The sequence below is a fragment of the Zonotrichia leucophrys genome, chromosome 13, assembly GCF_028769735.1.
Source record: "Zonotrichia leucophrys gambelii isolate GWCS_2022_RI chromosome 13, RI_Zleu_2.0, whole genome shotgun sequence".
NCBI classification, from domain to species: Eukaryota; Metazoa; Chordata; class Aves; order Passeriformes; family Passerellidae; genus Zonotrichia; species Zonotrichia leucophrys.
Genome location: NC_088183.1, coordinates 11,526,554 through 11,550,745, shown reverse-complemented (window position 1 = coordinate 11,550,745; position 24,192 = coordinate 11,526,554). Strand labels below are relative to the sequence as shown.

Below are 24,192 nucleotides of genomic sequence, written 5' to 3'. Positions count from 1 at the left end.
TCATCTGTACTGCTTTTTTTCTTCCTCTTTCTTCTTGTCTTTTGTACAGAATGCATTTTTTATACTATTCAATATAAAATACAACACAGACTGCAGATACAAGAATGTTTTATATAGCAGAATATACCTAACATTTATAATGTACTTTATTAACTCATGAAAGTTGAGCAGGATTTTATTGGTCTGCCAGCATTTCATGGGAATCATTTGATAACACAATAATAGTATTGCTACATTATCAACCTTGCATTTTAGTGATCATATATAAACCCACTTTTTTTTTCGTAGCATCTTATATTGCCTATTAACTTAGAAATAAAATACCAACATCATTTCATCAAAATCTTTTTTAGAGCAAAAATATATTGCTCAAAAGGAAGTATATGTATCTTTTAAAGGAAAAAACCTTATGGAGTACAGGCTGTAAAATTTTATGTTTGAGTATTTACCAGGCTGTTTTTTATACTGATAGCTTAGTTTTGCACAGATTGTAGTCTAAACACAGTTTAGATTACAGCAAACTGCACATTGGTCTTCCTAATTCATGTTTCTCAAATGGTGTGCTCCTTATTCATTAAGATTGGACTACACAAAGGTTGATGTTTTATCTGCTCATCAAGAATCTTCTAACCCAAGTAAATTCCAGTATTTGTTTAATATTCACTAGGGTCAAAGTAATTTCTCCATTTTCTGAGTCTAAATACATTTATCATATGGAGAAAAATTATGTTAAAAATCCAAAAAAACCAGAAGGGAGTTTGTTTTCATGGAAAAAGATCAAGTTTGGTGATTCAGCATCTTACAGAGAGTAACAATAAACTTTTGCTCCAGAAGCTAATTTTTTATCACATACAAAGGCTGTGTTAGTTCAGGATAAGTGCCTCAGAATGGACTGGAATGCAGCAACTACTTAGTTATTCCTTTCTATGTCTTACTGTCTCCTTTGACTAGATTGGAGATGACTAAATGGGGATTTGTTTTGGTATTTAGGCCATATACAGTTGTTACAAGTCACAGCTCTGGGGCACTGCTGTCCCAGGACTACTGCTCTCTAATTCTGACACAGGTTGCCTGCAGCCACAAAATCTTTCCACAAGCTTGTTGTGTTTCTTAATCCCACAGTCCCTTGTGGCATGAAACAATCTGTCATCTCACTTTTTTCCTGACTCTCTTCCCTATGTCTTGCCCTAACAACTCTTGGCAAAAGCAAGAGTGAAACAAAGGCAAACAATTGAAGGTTTAGCAAAATTGAGGGAATCTCAAGGAACTTCTACCTCAAATGTTCCATTAATACCACTGAGAACAGAATTTCCATGATTTATTATTTTACCATGACCAAGTTCTGTCAACAGTGAAATTCAATACACTTCAGCCTACATGGGCCAAGACCTCAAACTGGTTTAGGCACCCACATTTTAGTGGTTAACTGTGGTTGAGATAGGTCATGTGCTCATTTATCACATTTGGCCACCCTAACTTTCCTAGGTCATCAGATTTCTGTCTAGGTACACACAGCTTGAAAAACAACTTTGTACAAAGCTTCAAGACTATAAAGCAAATTAGGCCCACACAATAAGAAACTGTGGAGAAAGGAGGAGAAAAAGGTGGCAAATGAGTGAAGAGTTCTGCCTCTGTGCATGTACTGAAATGTCCACTTAGACTTCCAGGTTATGTGCATCAATGCCATTCACATGTTTGAGTAGCTCACTATTTATCTCCATGGGAAATTGGAACAAAATTTTGGGGGTTACTGAGATGACATCACTCATGAGTAGCTTGCTCTGGCTCACTTAAAACTGTGGTTTTGTTGTAAATATGGCTTTAAGTAAAAAAGAAAGCTTGAAGTGTCAAACCTCAAACTTGCCATTGGTTTCCATAAAATTTAGAAGGAACTGTGATTCTGTGGTTCGTTCATCCTCCTCAGGAAATTATGCAGTGTGGTACTCTGTGCATGAATTCTGTTGTGATGCAGGTGTCTAGACATCAAAGTTGAAGTGCAAATTAACACTAGAGCTATGGCAGATAGAATAATCACTTAAACTTGGGGAGAAAATTCATATTTATGTGTATAAATTAAAAATCATTTAATAGCATTTTAATAATTTGCTTAGAGGTTTAGAACTGTTTCATTAGGTTTGAGAGTTCATCCTCATCATACCACAATTTAAGCTCTAAATACACATATTTAAGGCGTAGTTATTTTTCTTCAATGACTTTGTGCCCTTGGCAGAGTCCCAGAGCTGATGCAAATTTCTCTAAGGGTCAACAGGTTTTGCACTCTTTCTGTTATGTTAGCCATAGAAATACTTTTAAAGTATTTCTTAGAGATAAGCACTCTGCCATCCTCCCCTCCCCAAGTAAACAGTAATTAGGAGCAATGAAAAAAGAAGAATCTGAATTTTTTCTGACTTGCCCTAGACTGTGTTTCATATTTATTGAACAGCAGTCTCACAGTGTCCTCCTCGGAAGATTCAAGAGCCATAAGGCAACTGGTTGTATTTAATAATCTTCTGCATCAGTAGTTTTGCCTTTTGGGCTCCAGAATTGATTTTCCTCATCCTGGCATATTTTTACAGCTCTGCCCCTTGACCTCTGTTGCTCTGCACTGGGCAGCAGTGACACCAGTGGCAAAGGAAATGTAAGTCAGGCTGGTGATGTCTGGGACATCAGAAATGACAACTGTAGAGTAGAATTGATGGGTACAGTGAGTTAAGACTGTTCTTTTGAAATATATTACAGCTGGGAATCACTCAGCACAGAGAGACCATTCAAACTTAGCAAACTTTCTTCTTTATGAGGAAATTCACTGTAATAAAGGGAACCTGTGTACCCTGCAACCACAAAACCCAAAGGTGTTGTCAAGACATTTTAGGTTTCTGCTAAGAATTCCATAAACTGTGTGAGAACCATCTATCTCAAAAATCTGTCTTTGATTTTGCACTAGAAACAGGCTGGGGTGAAAAAGTTCTCCACAAAATGTATTTCTGTTCAACTTAGAATTCTCTTTTATAACTGACTTAGCCACAATGCTCTTGTATGCTATTACCAAGTATGGGCTAGAATTTTGAGTATGAATAGCACATTCCAGTGCTGAGATTTCTAATGAACATTATCATTACTGTGGTGAGGTTTTCAGCTTTCCCTGCCTTTTTCTAATTACCTGCCTCTTAGCTCTGTACAGCATTCACTGCTGAGAAGTCCCATTGCACACCACAGATCCTCGCTGCTGTTAGAGCTAACAGCAGTAATACCAGCTGACACCTGACATTTTTTCTCAGCAGAATATAAAGGTCATTGTAGCTTGGGAGAGCAAAGTGAATAGATCCTTGCATGATGTTTTCAAATCTGCTGAACTGCAAACAATTCTCCCTCTTAAATATAATTCATTTAAAGAGGGAAACATGAGCATCTATAAGCAGCTCAGCATTATTATTACCATTTCACATTACTGAAAAAGATTTGGTAATTTGAGTCCTCGGACAGTTAAGCCATAGCTAAACCTTTGGGTTACAGCACCAAAAAAATGGTATTGTGACCATGGTGAGTATTTTTCTCTTGACTGTGCAGAAGTGGATTGAAAGTTATGTTCACATAAACAGTTTGCTAAATCTCAGATATCCTGAGTTACCAGTTATTGCAGCTAACAGGTCGTGGTCTGGTCTGCCTGATATTTTGCCTGTAGTTTCCTGGATAGAAAACTGTTAGCATACATGCAGTGTTAATGGTTTCTTGGCCTTTCTGAAACACTTTGAAATAATATATCAAAACACTTTTAGAAATAATAAAATTAATACAGTTAATACATTTAAATAACAATTATTCAGAGATAAGGAATGGTGTTTCCTGTGAGAATCATTTATTCCTCTTTGGAGCAAGGAGTGCCCAAGGATAACTTTGTGTCCTTTTCAACCTTAGTGTTCAGAGATGCACCTCAGAGACAGCACCACACTGTCAGACGTGTTTTATGATAAATCCTTTTGTTAGGATTTTTTTCTTCTGAGAAGCTGAGAGGCCTCAGGAACAAAATGTAAACAAGAATTATCTACTGCTGTGGAATGCAACAGGTGCATCTGTGATTGGTCTCGTATGCTTGTTTCTAATTAATGGCCAATCACAGTCTGGCTGTTTCGGAGACTCTGGTCAGTCACAAGATTTTATTTCCTTTCCTTTCCTTTCCTTGCAAGCCTTCTGATAAAATCCCTTCTTCTATTCTTTCAGTATAGTTTTAATGTATCATTTACTTTTAATATAATATATACCATAAAATAATAAACCAGCCTTCAGAAACATGGAGTCAACATTCTCGTCTCTTCCCTCATCCTGGGACCCCTGTGAACACCAGCACACCACCCCAAGGCTGAGGCTTTTCCCCAGGGCACTCCTGCAGGGAGGCTCTTTGTGTCAGGGGCTGCCGGGCAGAGCAGTGGGCAGGGCAGCATTGTCCAGGTGTGCTGGGCACACAGGCACTGGCTGCTGCTGAAACCCAGGAGTGATGGGTCAGCAGGCCTGATACCATCTCCTCCTCCCTTCATACAGATGGCATTTGCTGCTTGCCAGCCCCATTCAGCCTCCTTCAGCCTGTGTTGAGCTTATTCGAGTCTGCCTTTACCCCTTCCTTGCTTTGTTATTCCCTCTGGGTGGTACAGGCAAAGTGTGTGTGTTGTTCCCCTCTGTGTGCACTGTGAGAACAGGGTGTCCATTCCAGCTATGCCAAGTGCACTCTGTAATGGGTCAAGTACCTGAGCTCAGATCTCAGGCAAGTTCTTCTCTGTTCCTATATAGAAACTCATAGTAGTAGAAACAAGTTCTGTTTTTCATCTGAGATTTTAACGTGATTTGTTGCAATTCTGTTTGTTCTGTGCTGGTTTCTGTTCAAGATCCTTCACTTCACTGACCTTGATGTAAGCTTGTTTTCCTTTATTCCTGAACACCATCCAGCCACAGTTATGGTGTGAAAAGAAATCGATTATTATTTGCTTTGCACTGACTGTGCTTTCAGATATTATCAGCTGTTTTATCTTTTAAATATACATTCCCAGCTATTAAATGCTAGATATAATAAAACAAAATAATAGCTAATAATCTGTGTAGCTTGCTTGCAATACAGAGATATAATAGCTTGTCTGACATTTTTTAGAGCCAATATTTACCTTTATCACTGGTAAGTGCCTCCTGAGACTCATTATTCATGTAATTCCCATTAAGAGGCAGTAGTAAAACAGCCTGTTGTCTTACAGCTCTTGTTGTTAAGTACATTATGTTTAGTAATAAATACGTCAGCTTTTGTTACATCAGAGAATTATTATTATTTCTTATCTCTAGACATTTATAAATAAATGAATCATGTTTATTTATAAACTTCTTTCCATTTATTTCTTGCAGTAGCCAGATAAAATTGCTTTTCTCTAGGTTGTTTTTCTTGAAGCTTAATGATTCCTTTTGAACCTAAGGCTTTAACAAAACTAATATTCTTGTTCTTTGTATCTTTTACTTTTCAGTCAACCAAGGATGGTATTCAGGAAAATAAAAGTTGTATTGAAAAATAAATTCTGTCAGTTTAGAATAATGTAGTAAAAACATCTCACAGAATTGACTTGGATATCTAATTGTTATTCCTACTAAAGCCTGATATAGGAACATGACAAGTAACTTTTGTCTTAGATTTGTCTGATCTAAGGATTCCATGCAGATCTATGAAAACCCTCAATACAAATTTCAAGCTCTGTTATATAATTAAGAAAATGTGTTGCAGCAATGTGACTAGAGCTTAGAATTCTTTGTCTCTTTCATAATCTTGAAATCCATGTTTCCATGGCTTGTCCCCTAAGTATTTATGGCATTGCCCATGTATCTGAAAGAGGAAGATTTTCAGCTGCATGCTCTGGTAGAATTCAGGCTCAGAAAATTTTGCTGCACAACTGATTTTTTTGCTGAACAATCTGATGTTTTTTGTTATAATTGCTTTTTATCCTCACCAGTATGCTTTTAGAAGTCATTCTGTACATGGATAGAAATAATGAGGTTTTCAAAAGCATCAGGCACCTGTTTAATTCTGCTCATATCCACTTGAAAGCATTTTTGTTGTTTTATTAACTCATTTGCTAGGAGCAGACCAGGGGACTGAATGATGGATGGTTAGTTATCAACTAAAGCTATGATAAGGACTTTCTGCTTTACCAGTTCTTTGTATTGTCCATAATTACCTTTCTCTTCTGTCTCAGTAGTCTTAAAATTATTCTTCCATATACTGCTTGGGAGTTGCAAGCCAAAAATCTGTCTGTTCAAAAACTGTTAAATGGATGCAGAACTTTTGGCCCTGCAAACTTTGTTGGAAAAGAAAGCCTGGGTTAGGATCAGAGATGAACATAAGCATTGATATTCAGTGATCAGAACACAGCTCCAATACACAGCTCCAATTTTTAGGAAGCTGCTGGTGAAGTCATGGCTGGCATCCTCTGAACTGGAAAATACTTACCTTTTGAGGGATAGATGGCATGGATGTAAAAGGAGTTCTTGCAGGTGTGAACATTCTGGCTTTGCAGCCATTAAATCTTGTAGCAATACATTCATTACTCACATGGTTCCCACTGTCCTTTAACTGGGGAAAGGGAACATTGCTTCAGTAACTTCATTAAAGTTTTCTTTGCCTTCCATAGAGATGAGAGGTTGGTCAGAAACAAGCTGGTAAAGGCCCTAATAGCCCAAAGTCGGATTTTTCTTGGTCTAAATTAGCCCTACAAATCAGGTCTGGTGAGGCAAGGTAGGGATGAATTTCCATCAATGGAAACCAAACCCTACCAAGTCCATGTTTTTACATTAATCTGTGTATTATTTGGTCATGTCCAGGAGGTGTAGCTGAGCATTATGTGTACCTACTAAAATACTTTACATGATCATATTAAAGCTAATGTTTGATGTAAGATTTCTATTTCCTGTGAAATACATCACTACCTTGAAGAATGGTGTCTCTCACCTTCTCCTGCCTGTCACAGCTGCTCAGGCAAGAGAAAGATTAAACCAGAAGCTGAGGTTTGTGGGGTTTTGTACAAAAAGACGTCAAAGCAAAACCCTGTCTGAAATGCCTCCTGAATTATTAAAATTAACAATTTCATGAAGAAAGAGATAAACTTGTTTGATTATGTTTAATTGAGAAATACTCATTTTCGTTCTTAAATTTATGTGCCTACTGCAGGTCCTAATAATCAGTAGTGGCCTTTACTGTGACTTCCATTGTCTTCCACTCTGATTCAAAAGGTGTATTCATTTGAAAGATTCTTGTCTGAAGTCCATTTCACTGTTTTTATAAAGTATTTCATAAAAAGATAATTTAATTTGGGAAAAAGATCTTTCTATTGTATTTTCACGATGTTTAATATTAGGCTTTAGATAACCATTAAAGATTTTTTCCCTTTAATTTTTTTTCTGGAAGTTTTCATATCCTTGCAGTAAATTAGTTACATTAATAAATATCACTGCAATGGAGAGCCATCCTAGAAGCTCACCAACCACCTTTTTGAAGTGTGATTCTGCTGCTGTGGGCAGTAATGGATCAGGATCTCCAAGTATGTGAGGTCTTTAAGTAACTTTCATTAATTCTATGGCAGCTGAATTATTTTTTCCTGTGAGGTATTATTTCAGGGATCTGGTGCTAATCAGATGGTGCATCTAAAATCAAGAGTGTAGCAAAGGTAGTGTGCTGGGGAGCCAGCAGCAAATCACTGCTAAACAAATGGAACATCTTGGGGCTGGTTTAGATCCTTAGGCTTGTGCCACTTGAGGCTGATCAAATATTGCATTATAAGGACACTTGAGAAGAAATTCATTGTATCTGTTTGCATTCAAATGTCCTTGGCTGCAGAAGGAGCTCAGCAAACACATCTTTGCTCCCTGGACAGCACATTGGGAAAAGCTGTGCCCTGTGCTGGCTGATCTGCAGGTTTTGGAGGGGAAGTATCTCTAATTTTTGGGTGAGATGCCCATAACAGCTGTGCTGCAAGTGCAAAACCCACTCAGAGCATCTCCAAATGCCTTAAAGCAGTTTAATGAAATAAATTTATCAGCATATGTGAAGTCATCCTGCCAGTTTGGATGGGGCTATGGCCAGAGAGAATGAGCCTACAGAAACTCATTGTTTCAAGGCTTTTACCTCTCTTTTTGTATTTGATGTAGTTTGTAATCAGATGGAACATGACAGCAGCAGCTTGACAAGCTGATAATACACTTCACTTGCAAAATTCATGTGCTAGGACTGTAAACACATTTTTATTTAAGCTATGTCATGTTTATGCATAGCACGAGGATTTTTTCTTCAGTGCATCTGCTATAGAAAGTCAGAGGAGATCTGGCATTTTTCTATTTTAAAGTATGACTGATATTTTTACAGCCCATAAGAAAAAGTTTGACTTTGCCCAGTCACACTAATTTATTTGGACAGTCATTCAGATACAAAGCACAGGCTGAAAGAAGCTATCTTATTACTTGCTCCTTGAAGCATGTGTGCCCCATTTTCCGGACATTAGGGTGTTTCATAAGCTGTTATTATTTATCATATTGATGAAAAATAGAAGGAGATAGAAAGAAAATCGGTTTTTTCAGGTCTTAAGAGTCCAAGAGAAAGAATTTAATTAGAGAAGTCATGGGTGCTGTAAAAAAAGGTTCTTGACCACTAAGAAAGCCTTGCAGTGGTTTCTGGGGATGATTCAAGGAAAAATGAAGGAGCCTCTGTTGATGTAACATCAGAACAAACACAGAACTCATGTCAGGGTGCCATGCTGGCCTGACTGGTGGCTGAGAATCTGTCACCTGATGAGGCTGTTCTTCCACACTGTGGAACTGAATATTGCTATAATTTATTTTTTTTTCCCTCTGAGTCAAATCTTGTTGCCTCTAGACATTTTGACTCATTTTTACTTGAGTAAAATTCTGTCTAAAAATGTCTGAGCAGTGACAAAGATGTGAGAATCCCCATGTATGCTCTGCATCTGGCATGTGAACACAGGAGGTGGGTGTTCAAACACTTTCTTTACCATCCCCTTCCAGAAAAGCCCGTGTGGGTTTTCATAGGGATTCATCTCCCAGGAGTCACTTGTAGGAGGCAAGGAGCAGGGATTCAGACTGCATTATCCTCATTCAAAACAGAGGAAAGCATAATAAATTAATAGAAACTGAGTTCTTCCAGTCTTTCCTTCCATTTTGAAGAAGCCTCCTCTAGGAGTCATGTTTGAGAACACTATGAATATTGTTATGTAAAATATACACTAAATCAGCCTTTGGGACCCTCTAAAGCTGTGTGTCTGTGCATGAAGACCACAAGCCTTGCTTTCCAGGATCATTTCCAAGAGAGTTTGGGGGCTGAATGCACTGGAATGACTTTTCATCTCTCCCTTTTTCTATTTGGGAAAGAGGAGTTGAAAACTAAAATTTCCAAGGTATACACAAGCTTGTTTGAAAGCTATTCCTACAACTATTTTAATAAGTATTATTTTATACAGCCTGAGGTTCTTTTCTAACAGTCTTTCTTAGATCTGTGTGTTTATTTAACCTGTTAAATATCTAGCTTAAATAGTCATACTTTTATTCTCAATCTCTGGTTTATCTGCCATTTTATCTGGGAGAAAATGCATTTTGTTTTGTTCCTACCTTGTATGAGTCAATGTTGTGGTAGAAAATCTTAGCAATTGTTCATCTGATGCAATTAATTGCCTTACTGGATATACATGGTACAGAGTGAGCTATCTTTTCTGAATGTCAAATCAGATTTGGGAAACATTCTTGTTATATTTGTCCCTGGAAAACACTGGACAGAAAAGCACATCTATTAAAACTGCATTCATTACCAAATCCAAGGAAATGAAGGCTTTGAATGAATAGCAGCTAATCAGGCAATGTGTCATAAAAGGCAGTAACTAAAGAAAACCAAAGTAAAACATTCACTTGCATTATTGAACATTTTTAGCTTTATTATTATAATAGAATTACAGTCTGACATAAAATAAAGAGCTTTTGCTAAACTCTGTAAAGCAATACATGCTTCTGCCATAAACAACCTCTATTAGATTTAGGTTTTATTGCCACATCACTGCACTGAGGTGCAATAAACATTCAATGTCATCTTTTTAAAATTATCTCAGGAGTAAACAGAAACTGTCCTCTATAAGAGTGTATCATTATTTTCAAGGAAGACTTACTATTATTACATGGTTTAGCAAAGCATTGTAAAAAAGCTACATAGAGAATACCTTGTCTTTGATAAACTGTGCAGTCAAGTTTATACAGTATAATACTATTGGCATAGACTAACTAAGAGGTGATATAATGCAATCATTGCATAGCAAAAAGCAGACTAGGTAAGTAATATTCACATCTAATGTGCAAAATGCAGACCAAAAGGTAGCTATGAATTGCTAGAAAGATAAAATGCCCTAAATGAACACACTAGTTTAACGCCAAAAATAACAAGATAAACAAGTACACAGAAGTTAAAGAGCCATAGTTTATTTTTTTCTATACATATATCTACACATGATACCAGAGATGAAAACATCCCCTTTTAAAATAAGATCCAATCAGATAACTTATCAAGTTCAGACAGGACTAAATGTTAGACAATGAAGAATTATTAAAAAAAATAAATCTCTAAATCAAACATTAAATATTTCTTTTTGTAGATAGAGAATGTCAACTTTTTAATTTATTAAGAGTTTAGAAATCACTGCCTATTAAACTTGACTCTCAGTAGCTGTTTCTCTAGAGGCTCATGTAGCACTGTTTCCAAATCCATTCAATAGCATAAATTACATTTTTAAATTGATTCTTGCAAATATCCACCATTCTTCCAGTCTCTTTGAAAAAACTTTATCTGAAAGTTTATTTCTAAGAGTTAGCAGTAATGATACTGACTAGAATTTTTTCAAAGGGAGCACAATACCTGCAAAATGGACATCTTGTATTTAAAGCCCTTACATATTGTTCCTACAAATATATTGCTACAGTAAAAATGAAATGTAGTAAGTTTACTCAATAAAATCTATTTTCCTGTACATTCTTTTATGTATGACTTCTTTGTATTTAATGCTACATATATTACATCGCTTATTGTAACAGTTATGTTTCAGCAAATATAGCAGTAATATACAGATGAACTTCTGTCTTAACAAATATTTCACCCTTTTTACCTACCAAATATAATCCCATACTTTAGTGTTTATGCATGACCTGAGCAGACCAGTCATTAATCTAATAGTATACATTGGATGACATTATCAAATTGCAAGCTGCTGTACACTTAACCACTTTACAAATGGAAGAAATTCCAAGCACTTTCTGCTTATTTATTTTTGTAAGATTTCCAGTACCGTTGATTTAATTTTCGTCCTTTAATTCAGGCTCTAAATATGTTTTATTGAGCATTTAACAACATATTAAGAGCTAAGAGGTGAATCCTACACAATGTTTTAAGAACACAACTTTAAAAAAGTAAAAAAATGTACAATCTCATGCTGCATATTTACAGATATTATTTAAATACTATATTTTATCTTTCTGCTATTCATAAATCTCAATCTAAAGCTTCTTTTAATGTATCATTTTATAAAAGAATACATTCAACATATCTAGAGCTTGCAAAAATTTTGTTGTTTGTTTTTTATTGTTTTAACTCTCTAAAACATAGTGATGAGTAAAAGCTATCTTTAAAGCATCCAGGAATTGTTTGGATTACACAGGTGATAGTAGAAATTTGGGATCTGCACTTGGTTGTGCAACTGGTTTTAAATCTAGTCTAGTGACAACTTAATGCTTGGAACGAGCTTGCAGTAAGAGAGCAGATTAAAGCATTTGTTACCATTAGATCTTATGTGCTATACAGTGACAAACTGTACCTAGAGTGAGTAGATTTCCTTTCTCATTAAAGACTATTTAATATTATAAGTCAGGTAGTCTGGAACATAGACGAGAAAAAGGGATTAGGAAAATAACGTATTTTATGGGATTCAGCAAATGGAAAGCTTTACATCCTTGAAAAGATTATAAACAGTGGCAGAATAAATGGTACAGTCTAAGATGTGCATCAGGAATGTCATAAAGAATATTTCCCCCATCCCTACAATCTTCTGAATAAAAATATCTTCTTCATATACATATACACTGTCTTTTGGGGATATTCAGTACTAAGCTTGCTACAAATGGTTTCTTTTTTCTTTTTTTTCACCCTCCCATTACTCTACAACTCTTCCATCTCCAAAATCACTTTTTCAAAGTATATAGTTTATAACATTCTCTCCCTCACACACAGTTTTTTTTTTTAATATACAGTTATATTTTACCTTTTGCTAACTAAAGAAACCTTTATTTTCTTTAAGACAGAGGCAATGAAGCAAATGGGAATTACTGTATGTGAAAAAGGGAAGCAATTCCCAGAGCAAAAGACAAAACAGAACTATCTGAATGAATGAGGTTATTGATGTGGAGTTTGAACCTTTAGCTGGGGCTCCCTGTTTAAATAGGTGGCCCAGTAGACTAAATTAAAGATCCCAAAAAGCAGAGGGAAGGCTATTCTCGATAGCCGATCGATTTTACTGACGCTGTTAAAAGTTTTCTTGGGCTCTGCAGGTTTTGTTTCTGGCTTCACTTCTTTGGGCTCAATTGTTGCACTTTTAGCAATGGTTGCCAGCCCAGGGTCCCTTGCAATATTAGGGGTGTAGCTCGTAGCTGTAGCTGTGTATGTGTTGTTTTTCTTGATGAGAGGATCCTTCACTTTCTTTGGCTGGAGAAAGAAGAAAATATTTCATTCTCAATACCTTCTCAACAGATGAAATTATGAAAAAGCACTGTAACATTTTGCAATTAATCCAATTCATAGCACAAAGAGTAGTAAGCTCTAAGAGAGAAGCTAGTTCTGGGTATATAACTCATGCAAAATATTTAGGTGACAATAAATACAAAATCATCCATTTCTATTACTTGTATTAGGTAAACCAGATTAGGTGATAGATAAAAATGAGACCTGATAGCCAGGCTCACTGGCAAAATCAGCTTTAATGATAATAGCAGTGAACAGCACTCATAGTTCAATATTCTCACAATCTGTTTCCCTTGATCAGGATAAAACTTACAGGATGCCAAATTCTTAATGTAGCCTTCCAACATTAAGGCAAATATTGTGATATGAAGAGTTTTAACATAATTTATACACAAAAATACACACTAAATTATCATGTAACCATGCACTAAAGGAGTGGTTTACTCAATAAGATGAAAAGCTGTCAGTATTCTCCTCACTAATGGTTTACACCAGAGGCACATGAATTATGGATTAGGAACTTAATGTTCTTCTTTGAATCTTAAAATTGGATCATAATGGCTGAAATGACATTCCATATGCAAAGACTTTAATGTCTGTATGACTTTTTCATCCACCTACTTATATTGCTAAAGCAAGAATATATTGAATATCTTTTAGGAGAGGAAGGCTTATTGAGGTTATCTAAACTTATTTTGTCCCTAAGTCTTTATATTTTCTAGTATTCTATTTTTGGGATATACTTGTAAAAAAATAACTAAATTTTGACATCTGAGCACACCAGTTAGAATTCAACTGTCCATTTTCTGGCAGGCTAAACCTGTTCTTCAGGATAATCACAGAAGAGAGATGTAGTGGTCATTAAGAAGGTGTAAGGATTCCTCCAATTATGAGGGAAAAACCCAACAACAAAACAAAAAGCCAAGGTCAATTCCAACAGCTTAGCAAAATCTGCAGGCAGTATTTGCCAAAAAAAAAAGAAAAGGCAAATGTTATCCACTTTATCCTCTTGAGATGGGGGGAAGATATGGTTGAAGAGAAAATATCAGTGGAATTTGATCTGTTATGTCATTTCACAAGACAGCAAACACAATTCTCTGTTTTCAAGAAGCAGCTGTCTCAGGGAGGCAATACTTTTGTGTGGACACAGTACCTTTAATGACAGATAAACCATAGGTTAATGGCTACTCTGACCCTCTAATAATGGAGTTTTGATTAAAAAAATTCTTGTTCAAGAGATGAACATTTCAGGGAGTGGACAGACTCCTGCTGCACACGTGGGAAGAGGAAATGAAGCTGCAGAAGCCTGAGGGCAGATGGGGCAAGGCTTGTGGAGGAACAGCTTTGGAGCCCCATGCTGGAAGGGAATGTAGGCTCAAATGTTAAAATTATGCCACTTACTAAGGAAAGGGATTCACCTAATGACTCTGATGTAGATGTTCTTTAATTCACGGCAATAAAATTCTTAGCTTCAGGCCAAGAAAAAGCTTCAAATCTTCAGAACAAACAGGTTAAAAATATTCCAACAAAAAAGACAGGTCAGGTCTGATTTTGTTTAGTTTTGTTGTTTGTTTTGTTCTTTTTTTGTTGTTTTGCCTTTGGTTTGGCTTTTTTGTTTGTTTTGGGGTTTGTAGGGTGTTTGTTTGTTTTTGGCTGTCCGTTTTTTCCCCTCCCAGGCAGGGAGGCTGCTAACATGGTTACTGAGTGTAAAGGCAGTCTCGTTTGCTGCTCATTCAGATACTCTGGCGAGCAGCAATAAATCCAGCAGACAACGAGCAGCTTCACTGAAGTCTCAGAGGAAACCCTTTCAATAGATTTAAATGTCACTAGAAATCTGATCCACAGAAAACTCTGACACCAGCCTGGGTCTTAATATTTCATGTCAAATTCAACTTCATGAACAAGCAATATGACAGCTAATTAGAGCTCTAAATTTGATTAAGCTGTGATGCTCTGATCATCGTGAGCTTGCCTTGCTCTCTTTTCCTCACTGCAGAAAACTCACAGGTACCAGCAAATGACAAAGCCCCTTACCTGCTAACAAGCACAAAGCCATAAATCTTCCAACGTTTTAAACTATGTTTGTTGTGGTTGGTATTGTGTAGGGTTTTTTTTAGAATGTAATTTTCTTGGTAACAAATGAAACAGCTCATTATAGTAACTGAATTACAAGGGAGGATAAATTAGTAAGGCAATATTTAATATTTAAGGATACAGTTCTATCAGTGCAGTTCATTTTTATAACAAATGAAAACACAGAAGGAATCAAAAACATTTTCAGTGAAAGTATCATCAACAACTGAAAACATTCAGCAGCAGTTGTGCAGCTTATTATTGTAAATTTGTTTTGATACTTCACTCATTTGTTCTACAATACTTGTAGAACACTACTTGCCATTGTATAAATGCTCTAATATAATTTGGAGGATTTTTTACTGACTTACAGAACTAATATACATAAATAAATATATGTATATAATCCTGATTTAAAAATATATCATTGCATATACCAGTGAGTTTCATCTGCTCCTCCAAATACCTGTTCTGTGGGATCTCTAGTCTGTGAGTGTTCATGATTACCAGCTGGGGAATTTAACCCAACTGAATGAGCCTGCTCACAGAAGCAGCTGATATGGTAATTCATAGGAAACAGCAAAATTCTCTTTTATCCCCTAAATGTCCTCAACAGTTTCTTGATGCACCTGTGGTTTATGGACTAGGTCTGATCCCAGACCTAAATAATCACTGGGAGTTTCTCTGGTGCATTCATGGAGGTACAGATCAGGATTGCACACTCCCAGCATAGCTCTCAATTCCTCCTTCTAAATAAACACAGTTTTCCTATAGCTAAGAAAGGAAAAAATAACTCCTGTGATGATTTACTTGATCATGATGATAGAGCAGCACTTCTGAATGTTGTGCTGAGGAGCACTATACCTTGGGAACTATCAGAAACTGCAGCTACAAAATTTTTTTTCTTACATTTACGCTGAGGCATCCACACTTTCTCTTGTTCAAACAGAAAAACATAATTGCCTTCCCTTAAAATAATACATGTTGATTTTTTTTTCTGCTCAATTCTCAAAGTCAAAATCTCAGTAGAACATTTCTTTATTAATAGCATTAGGTATCACCCGGTATGTCAGTAGTATTTAGGTATTAAATGTCTAAGTAACCATGGCATAGAAATGCTGTGTGTGGACACAGCAGTAAACTCTTTTAGAGCGATAACTGTTGTGCATAATAAGAATTTGTAATGTGCTGAACTCCCTCCCACAGAGTGACCAGGTGTGGCAGAGTGCGTGTGATGTTTTGGGGTGGCTGTGGGGCGGGGTTACCTTTTCTGGCACCACGCTCTTGCCGTCCCAGGCGTAGCCCCTCTTGGTGAAGTAGTTGACGGTGGCGAACTCGATGAGCGCCGAGAAGACGAAGGCGTAGCAGACGGCGATGAACCAGTCCATGGCCGTGGCATAGGCCACCTTGGGCAGGGAGTTCCTGGCACTGATGCTCAGGGTGGTCATGGTCAGCACAGTTGTCACTCCTGCAAAGCAGAGTTTGGGTATTCAGGTTACGTTTGTGCTTCATTTCCCAGCCTTTTCTACACCCCTGGTTCTTACGAAGTTCCCACCTGAGCTCAGTTTCTAAATGAGGGTATCAGGTTTTGAGTTTCTGTGGAAGTTGCAGGATTTTCAAAACATTTTTTATGCTTTTATTCTTTGATGTGGTTATAATAGAATACTATTTTTAAAGGTGGAATGCAAATAATAATTTATGAACTACTTTACTCTTCCTGATATTTGAGGGATTTCGTTGCAGTTCTTTAATCATGCGCTGCAAATTATACTGCAGATGTATCAATTTAACATCTTTAGTTCTTTCTTGCAGCGGTTCTGAGATACTTAGAAAACAAAAAAAAAAACCTTGCTTCAGCTTATTTGGGATATTATACTTCAAAAATATTTTCAAGGGCACCAAAATTTATGTGTTATTTCATTTTTTTGAATTGACGGTTTTACAGATTTCTGTCCCTTTATTCACTGACACCCTGAACATAGCAAACATTTTATGTAAGAGTGACAGTATAATTTGCATTTCTGATATCAGAGCTTCTCACCGGTGAACCTTTCCTCTCACCTGGCCCCAGAGAGAAAGCAGGAGTGCACTGAATTCACTCTGCTTGCAGCTGCTTGGAAAAATGAATCTCTGAGCGCACGCAAGGCATTTACATCAAATCACATGTCCACAAGTTACCTTGACAACTGCACTGTCATGTCTCCAATGTGTCTGGCAAGTTCATCTCTGCTGCACTGAGTGTTAGTGGAAATGAACAGTGTTCTAAAATAGGTCACTTAATGAACAACATATTTACGTGGTAGTGTGAAGAGCTTGAATTATTAGTGCCTAATGAGGAAGCAATTTCTCTTTCTTGAGATGCAACCAAATGTGTTCTTTGACTTATTGCTAGTGACCTTATGTTTCTCTTACATAGTAGCAGAGAAAAGATTTATAACTTTTATTATCTGTGGTACTGAGTGGGCTAAAAGATCAATGTTGTGCTTCTGTGTGTATATGCATTCATGCAAGATGTTCTGAAGCTTTGTTTCACTGCCATTTTGAAATGAAAAAGCTATCTTGATATATAATGATGGAGCAAACCCAAGAGTATTTACTAAATAACTGTCTTCTAAAATGAAAACTGAGAAATTTGTGGGTTCTTGAGCCTGTGAAGATAGCAGTTTGAAAACTGTGCAGTATTATATCTTACCCACTGAGACTAGGAAATTCTGTTCTCCATCTAATGACTGCGAAGTACAGCATTTGAAACTGATGATCAGACATTTCTTTTTAAATGGTATGGGCAAAAAGAGGTAAAATAGTTATAATTTAAATGGATTTGACTATAAAACTCCTTAGTAGAGTAGTTCTCAGCAAAGATGATGTTCAAGATTCAGAATTAATTTTAGCTGCTATTCTAAACAATATTATGTAAATCAAATTTGATTATACTGTAGTCTAAACCACTGTTCTGCAAATGCACATCTGTCTATCAACAGAAAGTCACTGCTTGGTTCATGAGGTCTAAGGCTATGCAAGTTGTGACTGATTTCCAGAGAAATTGAGAAACTAAAGCACAGCTGTGAATGGTGCAGGAAAAAAACCATAAAAATAGCTCTTGCTCAACACGAGCTTCGGAGGCTGCATTTCTTATCAGCAACTCTCTGGCTTTGCTACATTCAGAATAAATGGGTTAATTCTCTTTGGCAAAGCCAGAGGGCCCAAAGCATCCTGTCCTTGCAGTGCCCTGAGGCAGCAAAAGGAGTGTCAAAGCCAGCTTGGCTGGGGATGCTTCCACCTCCTGCCAAAGGTGTTCAGCAGTCCCATCTGGATATCACCAAGGACTAGGTCACAGAGCAGAAATCTCAGGCTCTACCTTTCCTAAATGAAAATTCATTGCCTTTTTTTTTTAATACGTTCTTGATTTGGGTTAGTATCACCAAAGTTTTAAGATAAGCATTTCCAAGCAGTGCTTAAACTCTAAACTGGAGGGTCTTTAGATTGCCTGCTCACTGCATTCCTTGAGTGCATATATTCACTGCTGTAACACAATAAATTGTTGCTGATCTAACAGTAGCCTGTAAAAAGGATTAAGGAAAAATAAATAAAGTAAGAATTTTCTGAGGGCCTAAAGATATCAAATGACAGATACCCATTGATTAAAGCCTTTTTGATAATCCCATGATTAACATTATTGCCATTGTCAGAGATGTTTTATTCATAATCTCATTGTTTTGGAATATTAAAATGGTAATGGATGGCTTGAGGTATTTTCAGGTCTCTTTTTACAGTCAGTTCCAAATCAGTTTAAAAGCTTTGGACCTATATCTTCACAATGAAATTTGTTAGCTCTTGTGTGCTGCACCTTGTCCAGGTTCACACTGTTCCCCAGTACCATGTTACAATAACTACATTTACAATAACATTTCTGAAACCCAATTGCCTCATGATTGCCAGGAAGTTTACAGGGTCTTACTTACCAAACACAGTTCTTGCCGGGACAGATTCTCTGTTAAGCCAGAAGGACACCTGTGACAATATCACTGTCATGATGCATGGCAGATAAGTCTGGATGACAAAGTAACCAATCTTCCTCTTCAAATGAAAATGTGTAGTCATAACAACGTATTCCCCTAAAACCAAGAAAAAAAGAACATTAAAGCTTTTATAAATATACACATCAGAGCTCTTTGTAGAAAGTATTTTTCATTCCATTCACCCCTACTATAAAATAGAAATCCTCAAATCAAAATGGTTCAGCTCTGAAGAAAACACTTAATAAACCTGGTCGGTTTTTAAATTTTTCCTAAATAATACAAAATTAGACTGTTCTGGGAAATGCTGGTTAAATTTGCATATTTGCTCTGCTGAGTAGTGAATGAAAGTCTGCATTAATTGGTGGCTATTTAAAGCTCTTGTAGAAAGTCTTATTCCATTAGAGGATGAAATGCCACCACAGCATAACCATGCAAACACAACCTAAAGACTAAATCAAGACAACCTCCAAAAAATGTTTCTGTTGGGCCAAGCTTAAGATGTAACTGCTGATGTGATGGTGTCTGCGCTACCACTGTTGGTGCCTTATGTACTCTAAGGTGTCTCTGCTCTGCTAATTTAGGACTTGAGTAAATTATTTTTCTCTCCTGAAATAAATGATTACTACAAGAATAGCACGCAATATTTTCATTAGCCCTAATGCTTTTGGAGCTAAAAAGTTGTATGGTCTAGGTACTCTAAATGCAAGGAAAATTAATTTTTTTAGTATATAAACAAATTTTATTTATACTTGCAATAATAAATATAAATATATCTAATACTCTAATATACTTATGTCATTCCATAAACCTTTCTTGCCAGCAGAGCAAATATTGCTCATTTTCAGATCATTATTTATATAATTTAAAATGGATTTTGACAAACTGTATATTCTCCAAAGTCTGAAAAACCTATTGTTTTTATTTTTTATATATATATATGTTTTTTTAGTAGACTGATTCTTCTTATTATGCAATGAATGTCTTAGGAATGAAACAAGTAGACACGTAACTGAGTGGTAACTTCTGTCTAGATTAGAGATGACATGTGAAATTACTGTAGTTCTATTTTAAAATGTAGGCAGATGGAAGGAGAAAACTGCTCTTGTACAGGAAAAGCTTAAACTTGATTGAAAAACTATGTCTAGACATTGACTGCTTATGCACAGAGCATGTCAAATGCCCATTTCTGTAATGCAGAGTCCAGAAGAACATTCATTTGAGCAATCTTGCTCAATTTCTAACCCCAAGGAAAGCTTATTTATAAGATATGACAATACTCTTTCAATAGAAAAGACAGCAGCTAAGGGGGAAAAGAGAATAAATTTTAAATTGAATGGTAAAGCAAAGTATAAACAAGGATTTTTTTTATTTTAAGAATAGGAATGGCTGTAGTATAGTGGGAATTATTACTTAAATTTTGCTCACCTTTCTTTAACTTTCACTGAAGCAAACTCCTTCTCCTCTGTACCAGAGATTATGATCTTACTAAAGGTGCCAGTCTTAGCTAGGAGAGCCAACAATTTAATTTTATCTACTTAAAATATGACGTGGGAAACTATTTTAATGCAATCAGATATAGAATGTGCACAACGGTGTGTCAGAATTAATTCACTGATTGTAGATGGCAAGCTAAGAATACAGAGTGAACACACCACTGTACTCTGATGCTTTATTTAGCTGCCTAAATTATCAAAGTATTTTTAACCTCTGGAAAATGAGAACAAGATCCAAAGCATAAAGGCAATTAAAAAGACAGGGATTACTCTCATCTGTTAAGCACTGCAGCAGGTCTGAGCTGGGAGTCAGATAAAGGTAATGCTGAGGGAGTGAACTGGGCAATGCAGAGGCCTGCAATGATGCTCTGCACCTCAGTTACAAGGCACAACCTTGTTCTGAACTTTGCACAGCCCCAATGGACTGCACTCATTGGGCACCACTCATCAGAAGATAGTAGATGTTTGATAAGATTGATTGAGCTGGCTGCAGGGCATGAAAGCACTCCGGTTATTCACTGCAGCTTTGGCTTCCCATCTTTTCTGCCTTCCTTTAATTGAATAGCATCACCACATTTGTGACAGCTGCTGATCACTCTCATAACTTTCCAGTTCCTCTGGGGTTCTGTTTTGAAAGCATTGCAACACAGTCATAAAATTCCCTACAATCTAAAATTTCAAATAGCTCTTGAGCAAGATATTGCCTATATTCACAGTGTCTGATTGCTGGGCTTTCACAAGTTGCAGCTTATACATCTTATATTCTCTTATCTCTTATCTTTTCTTACCCAAGGAAGTTAGAAATAAAGGTATTTCTTCTTAGATAAATTGCTTTTGGTCCACTGACCAGTCAATCTGGTTGACAGAGCTCTTGTTCATGCCAGTGCTCAGATCCTTACTGCATCTAGATTGTCCAAATTATTAGAAAATAAACCTTAAAAAATTTGCATCTTGAAACAAGCACTGCAAAGTTAAAAAAACAAGCGGCTGTACCCAGCTTCAAGGTTTCAGGTGTGTCATACTGTAAATGTCAGCTGTATTTCTGTATCTCATTAAATTTTTGGAGTTAAGGCTGGCACCAGGATTAAAGGAAATCGTGTTTGGATGTTTTTGAAAAAAACATCGTGTTCTTTTCATCGGAATCGTGTCTCAGATGGTTCTGAGTTTGATGACAGTTTTTTTTCATTCTCTAAATACTTCCTTGAGAAACTATGTACTTGCTTTTAGCAACTTCACTGCCCCCAGAAATGCGATCTTTGAGGATTCATATTGTTATACTATTTTTATCAGCCTATATAGTAAGTAAATAATATGAGAAGAACATGAGTGCTTCTTTATTACATAAATTATTGGTTTTTCTGGCTAGATCTGACACTGTAGGAATATTTTTACCACCAGTTGAAGTAGGAAAATAATCCCAGGATGTATTATCTTTTCAGTCATGTTTTCCTAATCTGAAGTACATATATTATAATCTACCCCTCACTCTTATGTCTTTGTATTTTTTACAAAGATCTGCTCTGAATTACATCTTGACAATTAAATATCACCCTTCCAAAGTGTCTGTCACAGACCTGTGCTGGACTGCACAATGCCAGAGTCCACAGTCTGTCCCAGCAGATCGTACTGGTTCAGTCGAGAGCCATCTTCAGCCACCACCACCGACCTCGCTGGTTCCCGTGTCCACTCATACACAACCTCTGCTCTGGTGTAAGCATCTGATGTAAAACAAATACACTGCATGTCAGCTTTGCACTTTCTGCTGCCTTATGGTTTTGTCAGAATAATGTTTTTGAGGAGTAGTTTGAATATTTAATTCTCTTTAATTATCTGTAGGAACCCACAACTATCTTAATGGAATTTATCTATAGGAAGTACAACTGATTTTTACAAAATAGCTAAATAGCTGCTGAGGGGCTGGATTAAGGTTGGTCCTCCATGGCATGAAAATATTTCTCGCATATATTTCCTGCTTATGTAAAGAAGTGGAGTGAGAAGTGGAATTTCATGAGCATGCAAGAACCCCAATGCTTTTTCTCACTTCTAGCTACTGTACAGATAGATGAGCCCCAAACTTCTCAATTTTTCATAGTGTGATGTTGTCTGGGCCTCTGTAAATCCTCCTCAGAGTGGCTTCAGTGATCCTCTCATCCTCAGCCTGGCTACAGCTCCATTTTGGTCATGCCCCATCACACTGTGCTTGCTGTGAAATGGGCCTAGCAAACACTTCTGAGGCTGCCTACGAGAAAGTGAGTTTAAATCACTATTAGTTTATTTTTTGGTTTTGCCTTTGGTTATTTCTGAATAGTCCTTGCACTCAAGAGCTGAGTTTGGAGCAAGGCAAAAGCAAAGTACTGTGGGCTCTCCAAGCCCAAGCAGTGTGCTGTGTTACACAAATCATTCAGTATCATCTGCACGTGCCGTTGAGGGGCTTTGTGCTGTTATTTATGTTCTTTCCGGAATCGAGCTACACATGAATATTTTTAATCCTAATTCCGTAGTAAAATTCTGTCATTTTGTGGGGTCTGGAATCTGGCAGCTCCCATTTGGAGCAGTTGGGTGGGAGTTAATTGACTACACAGAGGCAGCTCATATAATTCTTTACACCTAAAAAGTACCCAAAGGTTTGAATGGGAATTAATGTGTGGCCAGAATCTGCATCAAGTTTGCACCCACCAAAGGCAGCTGGAGCAGGATGGGGCAATCAAAATAACAGAAGGATTCTACCTACAAGATGAGAATTTCCCTTTTTCCAGACTGACAAGCAGTGACTGATTCACTTGACCTCATTTGTGAGTTAGCAATTTTACCTTATCAGCGTAAGAGATAACAGCTAGTAATTGAAGAGTTGGTTGGGTAGAATGTGCTGGTAAATTAATTGCATGGCATTTGATTTTGCAGTATTGAAGCTGAAGAGTGCTTTTATCTTTGGGCTTCATATTCCCTGAGCACTGTAACATATCCTGGAATATGTTTTTCGAGTCAATGGCAAAAGCAAATCTACACCTTAATAATTCTGACTTTAAAAATAATGGCCGGAGTAAACACAGGAATTGACTTGCTAATCTAGTCACATAAAGACAGTAATAAAATTAATTTTCAAGCATTTGTTGTGGAATATGAGACTAGCTTAGAAGAGAGAGGAGTGCTTTCCTGAGCTACTGAGAATGATGGGATTGGTTTAGAGGGAAGGGGCTGCACTGGGCAGTGCCAGATCTGGTGCTCAGTTCTGCTGCCCCCCTCAGCTTCCAATTCACGCTGCATAAGCAGCAATGCAGCCATCTGCTCCCATCACTGCTGGTTTCCAGAGTGGCCTCAGTTTTAAACTGACAATCAGATGTTTGTGGTAAGAGTTGAGGAGAGCATCTGCCTTTCTGATTTTGTTTTGCCAACATATGGCATTTTGTTGTTCCAGAATTTCTTTAGCATTTGTCACATTGAATTTACACTGGAATAACCTCTAGCTTAAGCTGCTCTTTGGCAAATCACTTTAGCCTTGGAGCTGGGTCAAACATTTATTGGTCCCTACAGCATGGGCAGAGTCCACAGGAGATGTGCAGCTCCTTCACTGTGAGGCTTTTAGGAATCCAGCTCCAAGAAGTGATGAGTAACAGTGGAGGACATAAAAAACCTCTTATCCAATTTAATCTAAAACAAATGGAGCTAGGCAAACACTACCTTGGGGAGCTAAGTGTTAGATTGTAGTCTGCACTTTAAGCATGGATTTTGTGACAATTAAATTCATTCCCAGTAAATTTTCCAGTCCATTAAGATGATTATAATTAATTGCTTTAGTTTGACAAAAATG

The 24,192-nt window shown here is 36.9% G+C and overlaps 1 protein-coding gene across 3 annotated transcripts in view; it reads right to left on the bottom strand.

Moving 5' to 3' along the window:
* Positions 1-9,933: 9,933 nt before the first annotated feature.
* GABRA1 (gamma-aminobutyric acid type A receptor subunit alpha1) overlaps positions 9,934-24,192 on the bottom strand; it is a 38,980-nt gene continuing 24,721 nt past the window's right edge. For all 3 annotated transcript variants that reach the window (XM_064725314.1, XM_064725315.1, XM_064725316.1), the window contains exons 7-10: positions 21,959-22,102; positions 18,835-18,987; positions 16,138-16,340; positions 9,934-12,763 (exon numbers count right to left, since the gene is read on the bottom strand). In XM_064725314.1, the coding sequence (XP_064581384.1) occupies positions 12,455-12,763; positions 16,138-16,340; positions 18,835-18,987; positions 21,959-22,102 (809 nt within the window). In that variant the 3' untranslated portion in view covers positions 9,934-12,454. The remainder of the gene's footprint in view (positions 12,764-16,137; positions 16,341-18,834; positions 18,988-21,958; positions 22,103-24,192) is intronic.